General features: G+C 34.3%; 1 protein-coding gene across 4 annotated transcripts in view; it reads left to right on the top strand.

Moving 5' to 3' along the window:
• USP47 (ubiquitin specific peptidase 47) overlaps positions 1-21,862 on the top strand; it is a 114,157-nt gene that overhangs the window by 55,739 nt on the left and 36,556 nt on the right. For all 4 annotated transcript variants that reach the window (XM_039240911.1, XM_039240909.1, XM_039240912.1 and 1 more), the window contains 4 exons: positions 1,124-1,220; positions 2,935-3,080; positions 3,632-3,711; positions 6,958-7,107. In XM_039240911.1, coding sequence (XP_039096842.1) covers positions 1,124-1,220; positions 2,935-3,080; positions 3,632-3,711; positions 6,958-7,107 — 473 coding nt within the window. The remainder of the gene's footprint in view (positions 1-1,123; positions 1,221-2,934; positions 3,081-3,631; positions 3,712-6,957; positions 7,108-21,862) is intronic.

Here is a 21,862-nt window from a genome sequence, read left to right as displayed (position 1 = left end):
TTAGTCCCAAGTGAAAAGTAGGTAGCTACTCCATCTCTTCTTAGAGCCATACAGGTAATGTGGAATCTGTTTCTCTTTTCCACAACCGATGAAGACTTAGCATGCATATTTGTTCTTCCATCGCTTTCGGCAGTATAGTTGCCTACAAAACCTACCATTCTCAAGACATTTTGATAATTGGAAAGCTGAAAAAGTATTTTGAAAGGCTTCAATGAACACCTTCAGCATATATACTGAGAAAAATTGAAGGGTTTTTTTTTTTTTTTTTTTTTTTTTTTTAGAAACGCCCTTTAGTATTAAGTGGGAGTAAATAAACTTAATTATTAAGCAAAGTGTTTAGCACATTCTGCTCACATAATGAGGTAAACTAAAATGATGAGACTGACTTTTTTTTTTTTGTATATGTGTATCTCATAAAGTGGGCCTGAAATCTACTTCAAAAGAGACATTCCAAAAATGTTCTCAACAGTGGTAGCCATGTCCAATCAGATATACAAAGCCAAATAATTCTAATCATTCACTTAAATTCTAAATTCCTATATATATGCTTCTTCTTTTTTCCCTCCTCCCTTTCCCTCTTCCTCTCTCTATTCTTCCCCTACTTCTGACTTCCCTTTTTATAGTCACTCTTTGCAGAGTATAGTTACTCTTTGATGTATAGAATCTCATACTTCTTGGGCTTGTTAAAATAGAGGAAGTCACTCTTAGTTTTATCTAATGAATTTATCTCCTTTGTTATTAATTCTTGGCATAAATTGGTTATAGTTTTCCTGTTTTGGGTGTGTGATAAAGTAAATTTGGGAAACAAGATTATTTTTATGTCAGTTAAACATACTTATATTGAAGTGTTCCTCTTTAAAATTTATTAGATGCTAGATAATATCTGTCTCTGGACTTTGAATAAGATAATATCTGTCTCACTTTTTCTGAGAAACAAGGTTTATTACGTAGAGTACATTTTAGGAAAAAAGTCTTATGTGCTATAGAAAAAATGAAAATAATTTCCAACTGAGTAACCTTAAACTCTCAGTTTTCACTGTTCATTCAATTCCTATTAAGCTTTCTTTTTTGGTATTTTTAATGTAAATGCTGATTTACATATATTTGTGTTTTCTTTTTAAAGGATATGTGGGATTAGTAAACCAAGCAATGACTTGCTACTTGAATAGCCTTCTGCAAACACTTTTTATGACTCCTGAGTTTAGGAATGCATTATATAAGTGAGTATTCAAAAAGGTTTTATAAATAAAATTGATTTCAGAGTGAAAAGTATAGGTTTCAACTGATAAAATCCAATTTACCTTCTTATACTTATTTGTAAAATTTGGGGAATTTCTCACTTCATAAAGACACACATTGAATAGTATGTAAGAAAAAAATGTTTTGAGAGATTGGCATATGAAATATTTGTGCAGAGAGAGAACCAGAAGTGCATAGACTAGCAAAGGATAAAATTAATAAGATTTATATTGGGGATAAATAACTTTATTTAAGCTTCTCTCACTTATAGCTTTAATATCTTTATTTTTTTTTAAAGTTTATTTATTTACTTATTTTGAGAGAGATTGAGAGAGAGAGCAAGCAGGGAGGGGCAGAGAGAGAAGGAGAGAAAGAATCCCAAGCAGCTGTCAGTGCAGAGCCCGACCTGGGACTCAATCCCACGACTGTGAGATCATGACCTGAGCTGAAATCAAGAGTCAGACGCTTAACGGACTAAGCCACGCAGGTGCCCCTAGCTTTAACATCTTTATAAAGAAATGTTAACTGCCTTTTGAGATAATCCGAGTATGTAAACTATATTCTCCTTTCTTTTCACTTCTCAGTTTAAGAAACAAAGTCATCTTTTTAAACTTACAAACTTTGTTTCTAATTAAAATATAACATTGGGGTGTGTGTATGTGTGTGTTTATAAAAGACTGTATATACTCTAGGCATTTTAAAATGCTCTATAAAACAAAGTCCATATTTAAATAAACTAAAGTCAGACAACTATTTTTATGAATATCTTATAATACATTTAATATGTTCTTGTTTTGTATATTTTCTTTAAGGTGTACATAACTTATTTTTTAAGACATTTTAAAGTACAAATTAACTGATTTTTCCTGTGCTACTCTTATATAATATCCTTGAAATTACTGCAAATATGTATTTAAAGTATTCTTGGAACTTTTAATATTGGTTGTGTTGCTCAGACAACACTATACTACCATTACATTCATATGTAAGCTCATCATCTGAGTTTACTTGTGAAAATGGACATTGTAATGAATCCCTCTGTACCCATCACCCAGCTTTGGATATTATCAACTAATGACCAGTCTTTTTTATCTAATACTCTCCAATCTGATTATTTGGAAGCATACCCTCGTCATGTCATCTGTAAATTATCTCAGGTCAGTGCTGAGGTTTTCCTGATTGCCTCATAATTTTTTTAAGCAGTCTGTTCAAATCTGGATCCAAACAAGAGCCATACAGTAAAACTGATTTATTAGATTCTTAATCTGTTTTAATCCCCTTCCATATTCTTTTCTCTGCAATTTGTTTTTTTGAAAATATATATATGGAAAACTGATGTCATTTGTCCTGTAGTTTTCCACAGTTTGGATTTTGCTAGTTGCATGCCATAGTGTCTTTTAATATTGTTCTGTTCCCTGAATGAGTTAATAATTAGGACAGGAGTCTTGATCAGATTCAAGCTCTATGGGTTACTTTTAGATGAGCTTTGCCTTTCATTCATGTTGCCTTCTTAGACCTTTTTGTTAAAGTCTAAATTTCTTCTGAATTTATGAATTAGAGAAAAGCTACTATTTTGTCGGATGATAATAATAGCTTCAGTTAATATTCAAAGGTCTTATATGATGTTATCATTAATGATGGTTTAAGAATATAAAAATATTTTATAAGTAATTTTAAAATATTTTATTTCAATAGGTGGGAATTTGAAGAATCTGAAGAAGATCCAGTGACAAGTATCCCTTACCAACTTCAAAGGCTTTTTGTTTTGTTACAAACCAGCAAAAAGAGAGCAATTGAAACCACAGACGTTACAAGGAGCTTTGGATGGGATAGTAGTGAGGGTACTAATTTTCATGTAATGATAAGTGTTTCTAATATTCAAAGGAATTCTGGGAGACAGTATTATAAATGATATGTATTAACAATTAATTAACTTTACCATAAACCTTTTCATTGCTTTTTGCTGGGATTTAGAAGTAACTTATTTGTAAAATTTAAGTTCTCAGGGTAAATTTTTGATAAATTAAAATTTTCTTGTCATGTAAGTTTGGTTAAACTTTACTTTTATGTACTTAAACTAAAACTTTTAAAGTTTGTTGTTCCAGATTTTTCTTAAGATATTTCTTAACTCTACAGTGAAACATAACAAAAATAGCAAATATCATAGCACCATAAAGCATGTATTATTTATAAAATACTAAGATCTCTTGATTCTTTTGCTTGTGATTATCTTTTCATCACTGTAATATATACTTTGTGTTCTTTTTTCTTAATTTAGGATTATTTTGTGTAGATTTTTCCATGTTTTTGACAATTTGCTTTTAAACAGCAAATTAATGTTTTGTTATGCAAAAGGTATTGCTGTTTTTAATTAAATTTTATCTTAAAATAGCTTGGCAGCAGCATGATGTACAAGAACTGTGCAGAGTCATGTTTGATGCTTTGGAACAGAAATGGAAACAAACAGAGCAGGTAATTCATCTTGGGTTGAGGGGAGTGTTTTACAATAAATCATTCATAAGTGAGTTTTATTCTGTTGAAATGTTTTAAAACTTTGGGATTAGTCCAGTTGTTAAAGTACTGAATGGGGAATTGAAAGTACTGGGTTCTCACTTGGCCATTAATTGAGTCATACAGATCCTCATTAAACCACCTTAGACCTCAGTTTCCTCATCTATAAAATAAGGAAGTTGGGTTCTGTGATCTACATGGTGTCTTTTTAACTGAAAACTGTATAATTCATATATAAATATATACGTGTGTGTGTGTGTGTGTGTGTGTGTGTGTGTGTGTGTGTGTTAGGGATGATTTTTGAACGATATTTTCGGATGTTTTATAATCTGCAGCAGATTAAGTATATTCATTGAGTAGTACTTTCATTTTGACCAAGGAGTTATGCTTTTGATATTCAGGATTCCTGTTAACCTGTGACTCTATTCTTGCAGTGGAAGAACAACATGTTAGAGGTGGGGAGAACGTTAGATATATCACTGTGGCATGAATAGTTAGGTTGAACTGGGTGGGTGGGGCTCAAAACTCAGTAAAGAAGAGGGTTTATACTGGCTCTAATGACTGGGGATCACAGGATAAAAAAGGGGTAAGAATCTAGAAGATAGCTTAGAAGGTCTGCTCTCTAATTGAAATTATTATGATGGTTTCGGCCAGAGTTTTTCAAACTAGGAGTTGTGATCTGTTCATGGGTTATAAAATCATTTTAGTTAATATACATCAGCAGTTAAAATGGAATAGTATATAGAGATGCTGGCGAGGATGTAGAGAAATAGGAACCCTCTTGCACTGTTGGTGGGAATGTAAACTGGTACAGCCGCTCTGGAAAACAGTGTGGAGGTTACTCAAAAAATTAAAACTGTAACTACCCTATGAGCCAGCAATAGCACTGCTAGGAATTTACCCAAGGGCTACAGGAGTGCTGCTGCATAGGGGCACATGTACCCATTGTTTATAGCAGCACTTTCAACAATAGTCAAATTATAGAAAGAGCCTAGATGTCCATCAGCTGACGAATGGATAAAGATGTGGTTTATCTTGAGGGTGTTATGCTGAGCGAAATAAGTCAGGCAGAGAAGGACAAATATCATATGTTTGCACGTATAGAAGGATTAGGAGGAACTTGATGGAGGACCGTGGGGGAGAAGAAGGGTGGACATGGAGGAGGGCACTTTGGGGATGAGCACTGAGTGTTATGTAGAAACTAATTTGACAATAAACTATTTGTAAAAAAAAAAAAAATAAAATAAAATACAAAAGAATAAAACTAGAAAAAAAAAAGATGTGGTTTATATATACAATGGAATACTACTTGGCAATGAAAAAGAATGAAATCTGGCCATTTGCAGCAATGTGGTTGGTATTATGCTAAGTGAAGTAAGTCAGCCAGAGAAAGATACCATATGTTTTCACTCATATGTGGATCTTGAGAAACGTAACAGAAGACCATGGGGGAGGAGGAAGAAAAAGTTATAGGGAGGGAGGCAAACCATAAGAGACTCTTAAATACTGAGAGCAAACTGAGGGTGGATGGGGTGGTGGGAGAGAGGAGGAAGTGAGTGATGGGCATGGAGGAGAGCACTTGTTGGGATGAGCACTGGGTGTTGTATGGAAACCAGTTTGACAATAAATTGTATTAAAAAAATGGAATAGTGTAGAAAAGCATAAGAGCATCACTAAAGTAAGGGTAAATATTATTTTCTGCAAATTTTGTTATAGTTAGATATACTGGATTGTGATGTAAATTATCTTCTTACTGTGGGTTTTTATCAAAACTGATTCAAAAGCACTGGTTTGAACCACTTAGAAATGCCCTCCCTGATGCAGAAGACATGATCAAATATGACTGGGGCACATGAATAAAGAAGGCTTCATTCAATAAATGGTATTAGTATATAGACAATGGTGATGGGTCCTCATTTGAATGCTTATGTAAGTCCTAGACATTTGAAGAGATATAAATTTATGAAAGAGGTAAACTGTAATACACTTCTTTTCCATTCTTAAGAGATTGAAAAAAATTTAAGTTTACATATTGATCTAGTTTCTCTACCTAGTCCTGTTGTATTTTATTAATTTTATGTATATGGTATTAGGGGCTCTTTCTTCTTCATAGGTCTGAAGTTACTCTTCTCTTATGCCCCTCTATGAGTCAACAATTCCATTAAGATCAGCCAATGCAATCCTGCATAGTTCTCAAACTTTGATATAAGAATTTTAAGGCAAGACACTCACATGGAGGGTCCTTATTTAGGGAGTTAACTGCCTTTTTTTGGGCCAAAAGAGCCCCAGTTGGCTAAACTTGGGGACTTAGTGAGAGATCCATTCTTTTAAATGAGGATATTTTGACAGAAATGGAGTTTAAGATTTTTTTTAAATTATTTTTTTAAAATTTTTAAAAATTTTCTATACATTTAAAACATGGCAGTATAATGTTTCCCCTTAAAATTGTTTTATGTATAGTACGGAAAGTTAAAAAGTTTTATTTGCACCTTGAGCTAGAAGATATGAGGTTAGAAATCAGAATATATTTTTGTGAGAGTGGTGGCCTGTGTGTATAAAGCGATGAAAATAGCTGGTTATTTAGCTACATAATTATCAACATGCCTAAATTGGTAGATTAGATGTATTCTCATCCTAGTGAAAAGATAATATTAGGCTTAATAGTATAATAAATTGGCTACTGATTCCAATAAAACATATTTTAGTAGTGGGGTTTTTAGTGATAAGAGAATTGAACTAATTTTTGTACATTGATTCTTAGATTAGTGTTAATCTATTTTTATTGATTTTTTATTGATTTTTGTCAAAACTTCATTTTTTATAGACCTTTAAATATTTTTAAAAAAATTTTTAATGTTTATTTTTAAGAGAGAGAGACAGAGCGTGAATGGGGTGGGGGTGGGGGGTCAGAGAGAGGGAGACACAGAATCCGAAGCAGGCTTCAGGCTCTGAGTTGTCAGCACAGAGCCTGACGTGGGGCTTGAACCCACAGACCGTGAGATCATGACCTGAGCTGAAGTTGGATGCTTAACCGACTGAGCCACTCAGGTGCCCCTAGACTTTTAGATAAATCTTAAAGCTTTCTAAAACTTCAGCAATAAAGAATTAATATACTTTGAAACTTATTTTTTAAAGCAGGTACTATTGTATCTTTGTGTATTTTCAAAATGATTTTTAAGGAATACTTTCTAATGTTCTTATTTTTAGGCTGATCTTATAAATGAACTATATCAAGGCAAGCTGAAGGACTACGTGAGATGTCTGGAATGTGGTTATGAGGGCTGGAGAATCGACACATATCTTGATATTCCATTGGTCATCCGGCCTTATGGGTCCAGTCAAGCATTTGCTAGTGTGGTGTGTACCTTTCAGCTGACTGCTTGTGTATCCATACACAGAATACATAATAGCACAGTGGTATAATCTATTGTGAGGTAAGTATCATCCTAGATACACCTTCTTGGGTTGTTAGTAATTCCTGCAATTAAACTACCAAGATCTAGAAGATTTTTGACCCTTCAGTGAGTCCTAATAGTGCATGTCTAAAAGGGAAAGTGAATGCAAATGTACTGCCTCATGGTGTAGTATTTTATTCTTTCTGAAAGATGACTAGATTATTTCACTTTATACTTTTTCCCTATAAACAGTCTGTTTTATAAACAGACCACTGTTTTGTGATCACTTTTTGTATCAGAAAGTACTTTTTGTTTTGTGTGCCTACTTTCCTATATTTTTTAAAACTGAGAAAATAACCTCAGGTTTTTATGATAAACAGATGCCACATTTTTTTAAAGGAACCATCCCTATTCTTTAATTTAAAATCATGCATTGTAGAAGCACATTAATTTGAAGAATCAGATGTAAACTGATTAACTGATTAAAAATTAGCTTAATTATTTATATACTGAGAAACCACTTGGGAGATTATCTAAGATTTTCTCATTCTTCCTCTTATTTATATCTTACTTGCTTTTTGATAATTTTATTACTGCATTTTATCGTATTTACTTACACAAAAGGAGAGCCATGGAAAGAGTTAAGTTGATTTTTTAAATTACAATGTCTAGAAACATTTATTCTGAATCTGTTATGATCCAGGGGACACTTTCAGAGCCATCTTGTTTTGGGCCTTATATATGTTGTTCTCAAGCTGATGGTGGTTTGTAGCTAAAATCAGTGTTTTTAAAGCTAGTCCATACTTTTATCCTCTAAAATAGTGTTTCAAATATGGTCTGGTCCTCTGGCCTCTAGGACAATTATTTTTCTTTGCTTTTTTCTTATACTTTCATATGGCTATCAGGAAATTATAAGAAATTATGGAATCAGTTCATGGGAATCCAAAGTAGAAGACCTTTTCTGTATAGTGTAAGATTAAGTCTTCTTTCCTGCACTGTGTTTCAGCCCCTTTCCTGAAAAGATTTGAGAAATTTTGTTAATAGCACCCTTTGTAAATTGCCATTCTAGATTTAGAAGATTGGCCTTGGTGTGAGTGGCTAGTTTTGTTTAGTTTTTCATTTTTGTTTTGTTTCCTTTTTTTTTTTTGAAAGTTTAAGGCAGAAGTGGCATATTGAAAAATTAATTATTATTTGTCTTTTAATGACTTATTTCCTAATCATTTTTAAATATTGGCGCTTTAGCAAATACGCTAGGTAAATATTTGGTAGTCTCAGGTGATCAAGACAATTTTTTCTGCTTTGGTTTGGTTACAAAAGTATTTTTTATGAAAGATTTTTCACTTAAGTGTTCAGTTTAGTTTTTTTTACATATTGAATGTTGAGGAAACTGGTGCTATTTGTTTTGTTATATTGGCAAATATTTGAGTATTCAGCAAGTATAATTGCTTAGCTAAATCTTTGTGTCATCATTTTTTCACCTGCTGAATTTCCACCACTTTCTTAAGTACGTTATAGACATAGCAATGGAGTGATTTGGAGGATACTTCTGGAAAAGTGAAAAAGACACATTTCTAAATGAAATTCTCCAAAGGTAGTATCCTCCATTGATACATGGATAGTGGTGGTGGTGAGTCAGTGGGAATTGGAAGCACTAGCTATGAAGCAAGTATGTGAGCAGTTTATATTAACACACATGCGCTAATAGGGCTTGCAGAAGGGAACTTAAAACTTGCTAAATTTTGCTGGAATCTCTTTAGGGAAATTACAGCAGGTAAACTACCCAAGATAGGGGTTCTAAGGAGGATACTACCTTCAGAGAACTTTAGTTATAGGTAAGTAAACCTATTATTCCCATTATTTTCTGAATTCAAAACTTATAACCTACACTTTTGAAGCCACAGAAAGCATCACACAGGCATCTAAAATTAGTTTTATATCACTGCTTGCCATTGTGTATTTTGTTAATTCTATGTGTTTTTAAAGAAATTAGGTAGAAATGTGGATTGTAAAAATTTAGTTAAATTTCGTCCAGACTGTATATAATATTTGGCATAATTTGAATTGAACTCTTTTAAAATTTATTTTCCTATTTTATTAATGGACTCTCATATTTTTGTCTTCTTGGATATATGCACACACAAACACACATACATACATACACACACATACATTGACAGTTCTGTGTTCTGTTTACTGTACATTCTTTTCAGTGAGCCACAATATAATAGATCGAGAGGTTAACACCTGATGCTTAATTTCTGATAATTAAGTGTAAGGTTCTATTAACAAATTAAAGTTTTTTTAACCTTCATCTGAAACATCCAGTTTCTAGAGCTGTTTTATCTCTGTGTTCAAACAAATTAACTTGAGAGTTATTTGAGATTAGAGTAGTAATGGAATTAGCACTTAGATAATTTATCATTATGACATTTATAATAAATTTTTATGGTTATCTTTCAGCATGATTGAAAGCAGACTACTTTTTAAATGAGTGCTAGGAATTGCCTGCAGTTTTATAAAAGCTTTTAATAATATCTTCTTTATTGAATTACATTTTAGTCATTATAGCTATGATATTTATTAAATTTCTGGTCTTCATTTTGCCTGGCCAAGTAGGGAATCAGTGTTTAATGGCTCTTTTGCCATTCTCTTATCTCTCAGATTGAGTTTTTTTTTTTTTTTAGCAATCTCCAACAAGATTTAATAGAAGTTTAGGAGGCTTCTTTGATTAAATTTGGGAAATGGTGTCATTGTAATCTCTTTGAGAAGTTAACAGTACATATTTTATTTTAAGTGCCCTGAGGTTTCCTGTAGTAGAGAAATTTGCTTAACTGTGCTTAACCATTTTCTTTTACTGTGGGACAATTGTTAACATTTTAAGAGACACTAGGATTCTGAGGACCCTCTTTTGGAAAGCTCTGCACTGGATTAAGGTGATTTAAGGATTATTTTTTGTTACATTACTCTTCAGGTTCTTGGGATGTTGAGGGATAGTGTGAATACTACAAAATATGTGTTACAATTTTACTCTTGTTTCACATCTTCTTAATCCTGAAAAATTAATATTAGTTGAAAAATTTCTTTTTTTACCCTTAAAAAAATTTGTCTTAATGATTTGTGAGCTAACTGGAACCTTTTCGTTAATTAGAGCAGTCTAAACAAATCTCTCTAAATTTCATAATCAAAGAAACCTTGAATCTGCTATTGCTAAGCACATTTAAGAATACGTTATTATAATGAGATGGTCCTAAATACATGCTAGTGATACATAAAATTGGAAGTATTAATTTTTACCAACAGCAAAATTTACAAATTAAGCAAAAATGGTATAGCCTCATATAATTTGACATTAACTAAGGGGGAGCTTTTCTATTTAATGGCAAATGTTAGACACTATATTTTTATGTATAGCTTTTGTCATGTAACATATTTATTGAGTTGCCTACTCTGTGTAAGCATTATTATAGACCCATTTTCTATTTGTATACTTTTATTCTTTTACTGGGTAAGTACATTTAAATATCTTTATTATCACAAAATGTATTCAAAAGTCTAAAATTGAGTTTATAAGTGTCTTTGAAAAAATCAGAGTATGTGAAAGATTTCTGTTCCATAAGTAAACATAGTTTAATGATTATTTTAAAGTTTTTAATGCAACTTTAAAAAACTTATAAGTATTTATAAATCATAAGCATTTCAAGTGTTTAGTATGCACAGGTTTATACCATAGGTTCTACCCTGAATTAACAAATGATTTGGACATTCTTAAATGTCTGGCTTAGCCACATAACTCATTTGGATGATGGAGTGGTCCGTATTTGTCCAAATATGTAAACATCACATAAAGAAAAATCTCTTCCACAGACTCTACCCTCATTTTTTAAGGAATTTGTATGGTTGGACATAGTGGGAACCAGTTTAAAAAGTGGGGACTTCTGCTTTCAGGAAGATGGAGTAGATGTACATTGCCCTATTCCTCCTGCTAAAACAACTGAAAGTCTTGAACATTATATATAAAATAAAACATAAGAAGACTCTGAAAGGTGGAGAAAAGGCATAAAGACTAGGGACCTCAGGACTCCAGGAATGACATGGGGTGAGTTCCCTGGGTTTTCTTTTTGCCTAACATAGCCCGAACTTGGCACTGAAGAAGCTGGCAACCTGGAAATCAACAGGGACAGATTGAAAAGCCTTCTATCTCCAGCCAAAAGACCAGGAAAGGAACAGCCTAGCAAGGCAGAAAACTTTTAGGCAGTAACCATTCTGCTCTAGCGAAACACCACAGAAAGACTATGGCCCCTATCTTAACTCATGCCCGCCAAGGCTGAGTTAGGGAGCCCAGACTTAGATTCTCATGAAGTTGTAACTAGGCTTTCTAGCCCCCTGCCTCGGTAGTTTACAGAGAAGGCTAAATAGGTAGGCAGGAGTTTTATCCCTCCTGGGCAGTAACCTTTCTACTACTCTTCTCCTGTTTCCCTGGTTTACTGTCATTGGAGACATGGGGAGCCTAGCCATCACTCCCACCTCATAGTAAGGAGGTGCTTCTTTCTGGCCCTACTGGAATGATGTCAGAAAAGACCTAGTAAAGAGTCAGGATTTTTGCCATATTTGAACAGTAAGGAGAATTGCCCGTTCCCAATGATGGTGTCAGTGGAGGCTGTAAGGGGAGATGTAATGAGACATCCCTTCCCCGCACAGCCAAGATGATATCAGCAGAGGCCTACTGAGCAGTCAGAATCCCAACCCTTGCCCAGCAATAATGAAGAGCCCCTCCCCCACCTCATGTGTCAGCAGAGGACAAGTGAGAAACTTGGACTTCTCCCACCTGGCAGTAAATGAAGCAGGAATCTTTTCTTTCACTGGAGTAGTGTCAAAGGAAGCCAGTAAACCAGAAAATTCAAATAGGGTCTAGAATCTCATAAACCCAAAATGTTTAGGTTTCAATAAAAAAAAAAAAATCACTCTATCTACTAAGAACCAGGAGAATCTTTGAATGAAGAGAGATAATCAATAGATGAAAACACCAAAATGACAGATGTTAGAATTATATGACAAATATTTTAAAGCAGTCATCTTAGAAATACTTCAGTGGGAGATCCCAAACCCATTTGAAACAAATGAGAAAAATAGTAAGTCTCAAGAAAGAAATAACAGATATAAAGAAAAATGAAAGGGGAATTGAGAACTGAAAAAATGTAATACCAAAGTGAAAAACTTGATGGATTGGCTCAACAGCAGAATGGAAGAGAGAGCAGAAAAAAAAAATCAGTGAACTTGAAGACAGAACAACAGAAATTGCCCAGTCTAAACAACAGAGAGAGAAGATTGGAGAACATTTTTAAAGAGGTCCTTGGTACCTATGGGACTGTAATAAAAGAACTAAGATTTTTGTCATTGGAGTCCTGGAAGGAGAGGAAAAAGAAGATAGGGCTGAAAAAATACTTGAAGACATAATGGCTGAAAATTTCCCAAATTTGGCAAAGGGCATAAAGCTATAGATCTGAAAAGCTAAGCAAACTCCAAATAGGATAAGTCAGGATCAGTCTATATCAAGTTCAGTTGTAGTCAAACTTCTGGAAACTAAAGACAAATATCTTGAAAGCAGCAAGAAAGGTACCTTTTCTTACAGGGTACAAGCACTCTGATTTCTCATAAGCAAACTTGTCATCAAAAGCTATGGAGACCAGAAGAAAGTGGCACATGTTTTCAAGTGTTGAAAGAAAAGCACTGTCAACTAGAATCTTAGAACCACTGAAAATATTCTTCAGGAATGAAGGGGAAATCAAGATCTTGGATGAGGAACACTAAGGGAATTTGCTCCTAGTAGATCCACCTTAAAAAAATGGCTAAAGGAAATGCTCAAAACAGAAAGGAAATAATAAAAGGAAGGCATCTAGGAATGTTAGGAATGAAGAAAGAACATGGTAAGTTAAAAATCTTGGTAAATACAATAGACTTTACTTCTCCTACTGAGTTTCCTAAATTATGTTTGATGGTTGAGCCAAAACTATAACATTATTTGATGTGGTTCTAAATGTATGTAGAAGAAATATTTAAAACAGTTGTATGATAAATGGGAGAGGGTAAAAAGATGTAAAGGGAGGTAAGGTCTCTGTACTTTACTTGAACTGATAAAATGATGACATCAATAGAATGATAAGTTATGTGTATATAATATACCTAGAGCAACCACTGAAACACTCCAAAAAATGAGACAAATCAAAATATAACTTAAAAAATACATACATGTAATTCACAGTAAAGCAGGAGAAAGAAAACAAAACTAAAATAGGATTAGTTCCATATAAATAGTCTAACTGTACCAACTGAAAGGTAGAGATTCACATATCAGACTTAAAAACATGATCCAATTGCATGCTTGCTACAAAAAACTCCCTTGAAACTTATTAGTAGAGATAGGCTGAAGTGTAAAATGATGGGAAAATGTTATATAAACATTAATTGAAAGAAATGGCTATATTAATATCATATAAAGTAGATTTTAGAGTAAAGAAAATTACAAGAAATAGAGAGATTATATATAATGATTAAAGGGTTAGTTCATCAAAAAGACTGCAATCCTAAATGTTTATTTACCAAATAACAGAGCTGAAAAATACATGAAAGAATATTGTCCAAAATGAAAGGAGAAATTGACAAATCTAGTTACAGTTAGAGACTTTAATGTCCCTCTGTCAATAATAGGTAGAACCTCTAGACAGAATATTAGCAAATAAAGAGCTCATCAACACCATCGACAAACAGGATCTAATAGACATTTAGAAAATGTTCCACTCAACAGCAGAGTGCACACTCTCTTTAAGTGCCCACGGACTATATACCAAGATAGACCATCCCTGGACCACGAAACAAACCTCAACAGATTTAAAAGAATTAGAATCTTTGGGGCACCTGGGTGGGCTCAGTCAATTGGCATCCAACTTCAGCTCAGGTCATGATCTCATGGTTTGTGAGTCCCAGCTCCGCGTCAGGCTCTGACCTGGAGCCTACTTTGGATTCTGTGTCTCCCTCTCTCTCTCTCTGCCCCTCTGCCACTTACACTGTCTCTGTCTCTCAATAATAAACATCTTTTTAAAAAGCTAAAAAAAAAATCATTGTATTTCAACAACGGTGTAATCACGTTGGAAATCAATAACAAAAAGATAACTGTAAGCCACCAGACATTTGAAAAATACACAACGCAGAGCACTTGGGTAGCTCAGTTGTAAGCATTGACTCTTGATTTTGGCTCAGGTCACAATCTCATGGTTCTGCGTTGAGCTCTGTGTTGACAGAGCCTGCCTGGGATTCTCTGCCTGGGATTCTCTCCTTCCCTCTCTCTCTCTGTCCCTTCCCTGCTTGTGCATTCTCACTTTCCCTTGTTCTCTCTCTCAAATAAGCTTAAGAAATATAAACAGAAAAATACACATTATAGTTAAATAATATGAGTCAAAGAGGAGGTCGCAAGGGAAATTAATAAAAACAACAAAAACTTTGAAATGAATGAAAATGAAAATATATCAAATTTTGAGACACAGCTAAAGCAGTACTGAAAGGGAAACTTAACAGCATTAAATGTGCACCTTTATTAAAATGGTTATATTAGTAAAAAAGAGAAGTTTCACATCAATAAGCTTCCAGCTAACCTGGAAAAAAGAGCAAAAGAAACCCAAAGTGAGCAGAAGGAAAGGCATAATAAAAAAGGAGCAGAATCAGTGAAATTGAAAACAGAAGAATAATAAAGAAAATCAGTGAAACACAGAACTAATTCTTTGGAAAGATCCATACAATTGACACAACTGTAGTAAGACAGAGACGATGGAAGACAAAAATTTATAGTATTAGGAATGAAATGAATACCTCTACCTATCATGCAGATATCAAGAGGATAATAAAGGACTACAGCAAATAACTCTGCACACATAAATTTGATAATTTACATGAATCAGTTCTTCAAAAGCACAATTTTTCTAGTATGGATTAGATATTGTGAATAGCCCCATAACTGTTAAGGTATTAAATTCATAATTAAAATTTCTCAGAAATAAAGTCTCCCAAGTTGGGATGGTTTCACTGGAGCCTTGTATCAAACATTTTAGAACAGTGAGCACCAAGTCTACACAATCTCTTCCAAAAACTAGAAATGAAGGGAGCCTTTCCCAATTTATTTTATGAAGTTACTCTCATCTTGATTCCAAACCAGAGATGGTTAAAACTGACGAAGCCAGTATCCTTAATTCATAAAGTTGAGAAAATCCTTACCAAAATATTAGTGATAGAATTAAGCAATATGTAAAAAGAATTATATGCTATGACCAAGTAGAGTTCACTTCAGGGATTCAAAACTGGTCAGTATTTAAAAATCAGAGTAATTTACCATATTAATAGTCAAAAAAAGAAAATTCACACATCACCTCAATTGACTCAGAAAAAGCACTTGACAAAATTCAGTATCTACTTATGATTTTAAAAACTCAAAACTGGGAATGGGGGTAATTTTCTCAAGTTAGTAAAGAACATATTAAGAAAGCCTACAGCTAACATCATACATCATGGTGAAAGACTGAATGTTTTCCCCTAGTATGTCAAAGTTGTTTTTTTTTTAACATATAAAAATTTTTAAATAATTTTGAGAGAGAGGGTGAGTGGGGGAGGGACAGAGCGAGGAAGACAGAGAATCCCAAGCAGGTTCCATGCACTGTTAGCGCAGAGCCCAATGCAGGGTTTGAACTCATTAACTGTGAGATCATAACTTGAGCTGAAACTGAGTTGGATGCATAACCGAGTGAGCCACTCAGGTGCCCCAACATTTTTTTTTAAAGTTTATTTTGAGAGAGAGAGAGAGAGAGAGAGCAAGTGGGGGAAGGATAGAGAAAGAAAGAGAGAGAGAATCCTAAGCAGCTCCACACTGCCAGGGCAAAGCCCATTGTGGGGCTCATACTCACAAAACTGAGGTCATGATCTGAGCCAAAACCAAGAGTCAGATACTTAACCAAGTGAACCACACAGGTACCCCTAGAATGTCAAGGTTGTTTCTAAGCAAGGATGTCTCTCTGCTCTCAACCACTCTTATTCATTATAGTACTGGGAGTCCTAACCAGCACAGTAAGGCAAGAAGAGGAAATAAAATGCATTCCAGTTAAAGGAAGAAATACTCCCCCACCCCATTTAGGTAACGTGTTTTTTTTTTTTAATGTAGAACCGTCCCCAGGCATCTAAAACACCCTGTAGAACTAGTAAGTGAGGTTAGCAAGATAGCAGAGTATGAGATAAACATACAAAAATCAGTTGTATTTCAGTATACTAGCAACTAACATGTGGAAAGCGGAATTTAAAATACAATACCATTTACAAACGTGGAAAAAGAATACCTTATGTTTAAATCCAACAAAATATGTAGAGGACCTATGTACAAGAAATTACTAACTCTGGAAAGAATATTTAAGTAAATGGAAAGACATACTGTACTCTCCAATTAGAAGAGTCAGCAAAGTAAAAATGTCAGTTTCCCCTAAGATTATAGTTTAATAATCCTTTCTTCTCAAAATCTGGCAGGATTTTTTGATGATCTAGACAAGCTTATTCTAAAATTTATGTAGGAGGCAAAGAAATGAAAAGGCTAGATGTGTTAAGAGAATTTGGGGTAAAGAAGAATAAAGTGGGAGAAATCATTCTACCTGGTAAGACTTCCTATAGAGCTAACAGTAATCAAGACTGGTATTGGTGGAATGATAGACAAATAGATCAATGGGACAAAATATAAAACCCAGAAGTAGAGTTGCACAAATATGTCCCAAATGTATTTTAAGAAAGGCACAAAAGTGATTCAGTGGAGGAAGAATGGTCTTTCAACAAATGATGTTGGAACAATTGGGTATCCTATGCACAAAAATAAACATCTACTTAAACCTTATTTATACCTTGTACAAAAATTTGCTGAAAATAGATCATAGATTTAAATTTAAAATGTAAAGTTATAAACTTTTATTTAAAAAACATAGGAAAAAATCTTCCAGTTCTAGGGTTAAGCAATGAATTCTTAGATTTGATACCAAAAGTACAGTCCACCAAAGGAGAAATTGAAAAGTTGGATCTCATCAAAATTAAAGTTACTCTTTGAAAGCCTATGTGAATGAAGAGAGAAAAAAAAGGGAAGAGCTACAGCCTGGGAGAACTTCTCTGCAAACCACAGAGAAGTCTCTGTGTCTGACAAGGGACTAATATCTAGAATATATAAAGAAATCTCAAAACATAGTAGTAAAAAAAGAATCCACTTAGACAATTGGCAAAAGACATAAACATTTCATCAAACAGGATACACAGAAGTCAAATAAATATAGGAAAAGGTGCTCAGTATCACTAAGGAAATTGCAAATTCAAGCCACAATGAAAATAATACTCTACCTGCAGAATGGCTGAAATAAAAAATAATGAAAGCACAGAAAGCTGATCACAAATGCATCTCTCATACGTTCTTGATGGGAATGTGAACTGTTAGAATGTGAACTGTTAAAAGGGGATTTTTTTGTAAAACTAAACATACAATTACCATAAACCCCTGCAATTGTACTCTTGGTAACCCATGTCAAAGAATGAAAATTTATGTAAATTTATGTTCCCATAAAAACCTGTGTACAAATGTCCATAGCGTTTTTAATATCCACAAAGTGGAGTCAGCCCAGAAGTCCTTCATCTAGTGAATGGTTTAACAAACTGTGGTACATACAAATTGTAGAAAAGTACTCAGCAAGAAAAAGGAATGAAGTACTGATACATACTAAAACTGGAATGAATCTCTAGGGAATTATGCTGTGTGGAAAAAAGCCAATTCCAAGAGGTTACATGTGAAGGATTACATTTATGTAACATTTTTGATAGCTACAGTCTTAGAATTTGGGGCAGATTAATCATTGCCCAAGCTTATAAATGTGGTGGGGTTAGGGGAAGGACAGGAAGGTGGTTACTTAAAAGGGCAACATGAGGGATCCTTGTGGTATAGAAACTGTTCAGTCTCTTGACTGTGGTGGTGGATACGTGAACCTTTACAGGCGATCAAGTTGTATAGAACTTAAAACACACACATACAAAGATAAATGAGTATACTAAAACTGGGAAAACCTGAATAATGTAGATTGTATCAATATCAATATCCTGATTGTGTATTATACTATAGTTTTGAAAAAAAAATGTTACCATTGGAGGAAACTGGAGTACAAGGGACTCTATTATTTCTTTTTGTTTTGTTTTTACATTTATTTATTTTTGGGAGAGAGAAACGTACCATGAGCAGGAGAGGGAGAGAGAGGATGGGGGAGACAGAATCCAAGCAGGCTTCAGGCTCTGTGCTGACAGCTCAGAGGGGCTCGAACTCGGTAACCATGAGATCATGACCCGAGCTGAAGTTGGACACTTACCTGACTGAGCCACCCAGGCACCTCTGTATTATTTCTTATAATTGTGAACTACAGTTATCTCAAAAATTCATAGGCAATGCCAGTCCTTAGATATACATTATAATTGCATTGTGCCTAGATTTTCTGCATTAAATATAAAATTGTAGTAACCAGTATTTTTTAGGTTAAGAACTATTTAATGATGTAAGAATTCTCTATGTTCTATTCTGAACTCTGAAAATTACAATCTGTAAATTGTGTAAATTACATTTTGTATGATAGGAGTAAACTAGAAAAAACTATTATCTTTACTCTGGAATGATGATAAACAATCACGGTCAACCCAAAGCTAGTTTAGAAGTGTGATATGTGAGTAATTTAACATACTCAAGAGGATAGCTGATGATAAGCAGAGGAAAATTTTTCATGTATATTAATAATGGTACAGTATAGTATTTTATTCCATTTTTATGATTCATAGCTTATCTTTTTAATATGTAAGATATGGTTTAGTGTGATTTTTAGTTATCTCATGGATCACATTAAATGAAGATAAATGTATATGACCAAATTTACATAATTTATTTGTTGAAGGGATAGATGAAACTAATTTTTATAACTGACTAATCTTATTTATAATTATCCTGGAGCCAACTTGTTAAAAAGTGAATAAGGTGGGGCCCCTGGGTGGCTCAGTCAGTTAAGCGTCTGACTTCAGCTCAGGTCATGATCTCACTATTTGTGGGTTTGAGCCTGGCATCGGGCTCTGTGCTGACAGCTCAGAGCCTGGAGCCTGCTTCAGATTCTGTGGCTCCCTCTCTCTCTGCCCCTCCTCCACTCATGTTCTGTTTCTCTCTGTCTCATTAATAAATAAACATTAAAAAAAAGTTAAAAGTGAATAAGGAAGCTATAGAAAAATTATTATAATATAGCTTGAACTGGTTTCTGTGACTGGAGGATAAAGGTGACCATATGATCTGTATAAATCTACACATTCTCCCAAAAAATCTAGACAGAAAGGAACACAAATGAAACATAGGTAACCTATAACTTCTGTGTTATGGGGACAGATTGCCATACCTGTAAGTAGCAAAATAATCAAGTTCCAACAGAGCTTCCACTGCTGCTACAGGTCTATATATGTGAAAAAGATAGAGTGGAAAGCCTTCGAGACTGTGAGACAGAGAAAGCATTGAAGGACTTTACACAAAACAAAGACAAAAATCACTCTCACAAGGAAAAAGTACAATAGGACATGCCAAAAGAGTTTATAGCACAAGCCACAGTGAAGGAGTTCTCGAGGGAGAAGTGGCATCCTTGGAAGAATTTTGGTCTCTGGGACAGAAGATAAAGAAGCACGGTGCCTCTGAGACATAGCGGTGAAGAGAAAACAAGAAGAAAGTGAAAAATTAAGTGTCCTGTAGAATGAAAGAAGACCTCAAGCTCTCCACCCCTGTTACCACTACATTTCACTAAGTTGACAAAAGTTTGAGGTACTGTCAAACTAAAGAATACTGTCCACAAAATGACTGGGTGGGTGGGGGCTGGAAATCAAATTTACATAGCACCACTGTTAGAAGAAAACAGAAAGTAGGCATAAAAGCATTTCAGCTGATGAAAATCCACTCTGCCAAAAAAAGTCCTTAGGAAAATAACCACCGAGTACTGTAATATAGTATTCCAGACTAAATTAAATATTCTCAAGCGAAACAAAGCCTGGTATCCAAACATTTAAGGAGAAAAAAGAATTAAGAAACAACAGGAAATGCAATATGCATTGATCAAACTCAGGAAAGAAATAAAAGAAAAAGAAAACTATTAGAAATGAATAAATTATAAAATACTCAGAGAGAATAGAATGGAATGAGACTCTAAAGAAGGACATAGAATGAAAATTAGGGAAAAAAGGATCTCAGAAAATGACTGGAAGGAAAGCCTCTCAGAGAATGTCCGGTGTAACTGGGAGTCTCTGAAGAAGTAAAACACCACAGTGGAACAAAACTTAAGAGATTTAGCCAAGAAAACTTTCTGGGAATAAGGGAAATGTAAGTACCTTTTGAAAGACCTACTATGTACTTGGGAAAATTAATCAGGAATAATCAGCTCAGACCATATTTTAGTAAGCTGTTAAACCTTAAAGATAAATTGAACTGGCATTTCCAGGGAAGCTTCAGCAAAAGGACTGTGAGGCTTTAATATATTAGAAGTAAGGACTAAATGAAACAAGGGCGAGAACATAAATAGAAATATAGCATATTATATGTAAGACAAAATAAAAATACCAGTCATAAAAGGGGAAATGGTAAAATAGAATGTTTTCTATTTAAAACAGATCATAGACTGTTGAATGGGTAGGAGACAAAGGGTAACATTTAAAACCAGCACGCCAGACCCTAAAAGCTTAAGTAAGGAAAAGGGGAAAACTGGGGATTAAGGGCACAAATACAAGTATACATGCACTACAACAAACTTACCTTCCTAAGTACCAAAAGAAAATGTAAAAAGTAGCAGAATATACCACATGGAGAAAAGAACACAGTAAATTTAACTTAATACACAGTAGTTATAAACTAGATGAAACAAAACATATCAAATATGAATGGGCTTAAGTTTCCTATTAAAAAGGTTTTAAGTTGGCTCATAAAACATATTAAAATTTGGTTTAAGCAAGAATCCGTTAGTGGATGCTAAATTTAGGGTGGAAAGTTTAAGACTCAGGATATTTGCATGGTCTCCAAGTATCTCCTTCCAGATTACATATTAGCTGCAAGGGGATAAAACAGTAACTATGTAGTAGAAAAGCTGGATAACACTTTGACCCGGTGATTAAAGTTCATATAACCAGTAGGGAGGTTGGGACCATCATGGCATGTGATCACGATACCCTAAGAAGGACACATCCTAACTTAAGTGGTAGTCTAGTAAGGCATACATAACCTGAATATAATTGCAGACATTTTATAAAATAGCCAGCCACCTCCTTCAGAAACCATTTTTATGTCATGAAAGAAAGGCTTTGGAACTGTTCCAGACAAAATGAATCTGAATAGACAGCGAAATGTTAATCTGCAATCCCGGGCTCAATTCTGTACTGGATAGGGAGAAATGCATTATTAGGGTTTAGACAATTAACAGGATGGGAATATGGCAAAAGTACTTTATCAGTCTTAAATTTTCCTGCTTTTGCTAACTCTGTCGTTTACATAAGAGTTCCTCGCTCTTAAAAAGTCATATAGGATCGGGGCGCCTGGGTGGCTTAGTCGGTTGAGCGTCCGACTTTCGCTTAGGTCGTGATCTCGCGGTTCGTGGGTTCGAGCCCCGCGT

This window comes from Hyaena hyaena, unplaced genomic scaffold, assembly GCF_003009895.1.
Source record: "Hyaena hyaena isolate Hyena2069 unplaced genomic scaffold, ASM300989v1 scaffold_183, whole genome shotgun sequence".
Lineage (NCBI taxonomy): Eukaryota > Metazoa > Chordata > Mammalia > Carnivora > Hyaenidae > Hyaena > Hyaena hyaena.
This window is presented reverse-complemented; position numbering and strand designations above follow the sequence as displayed.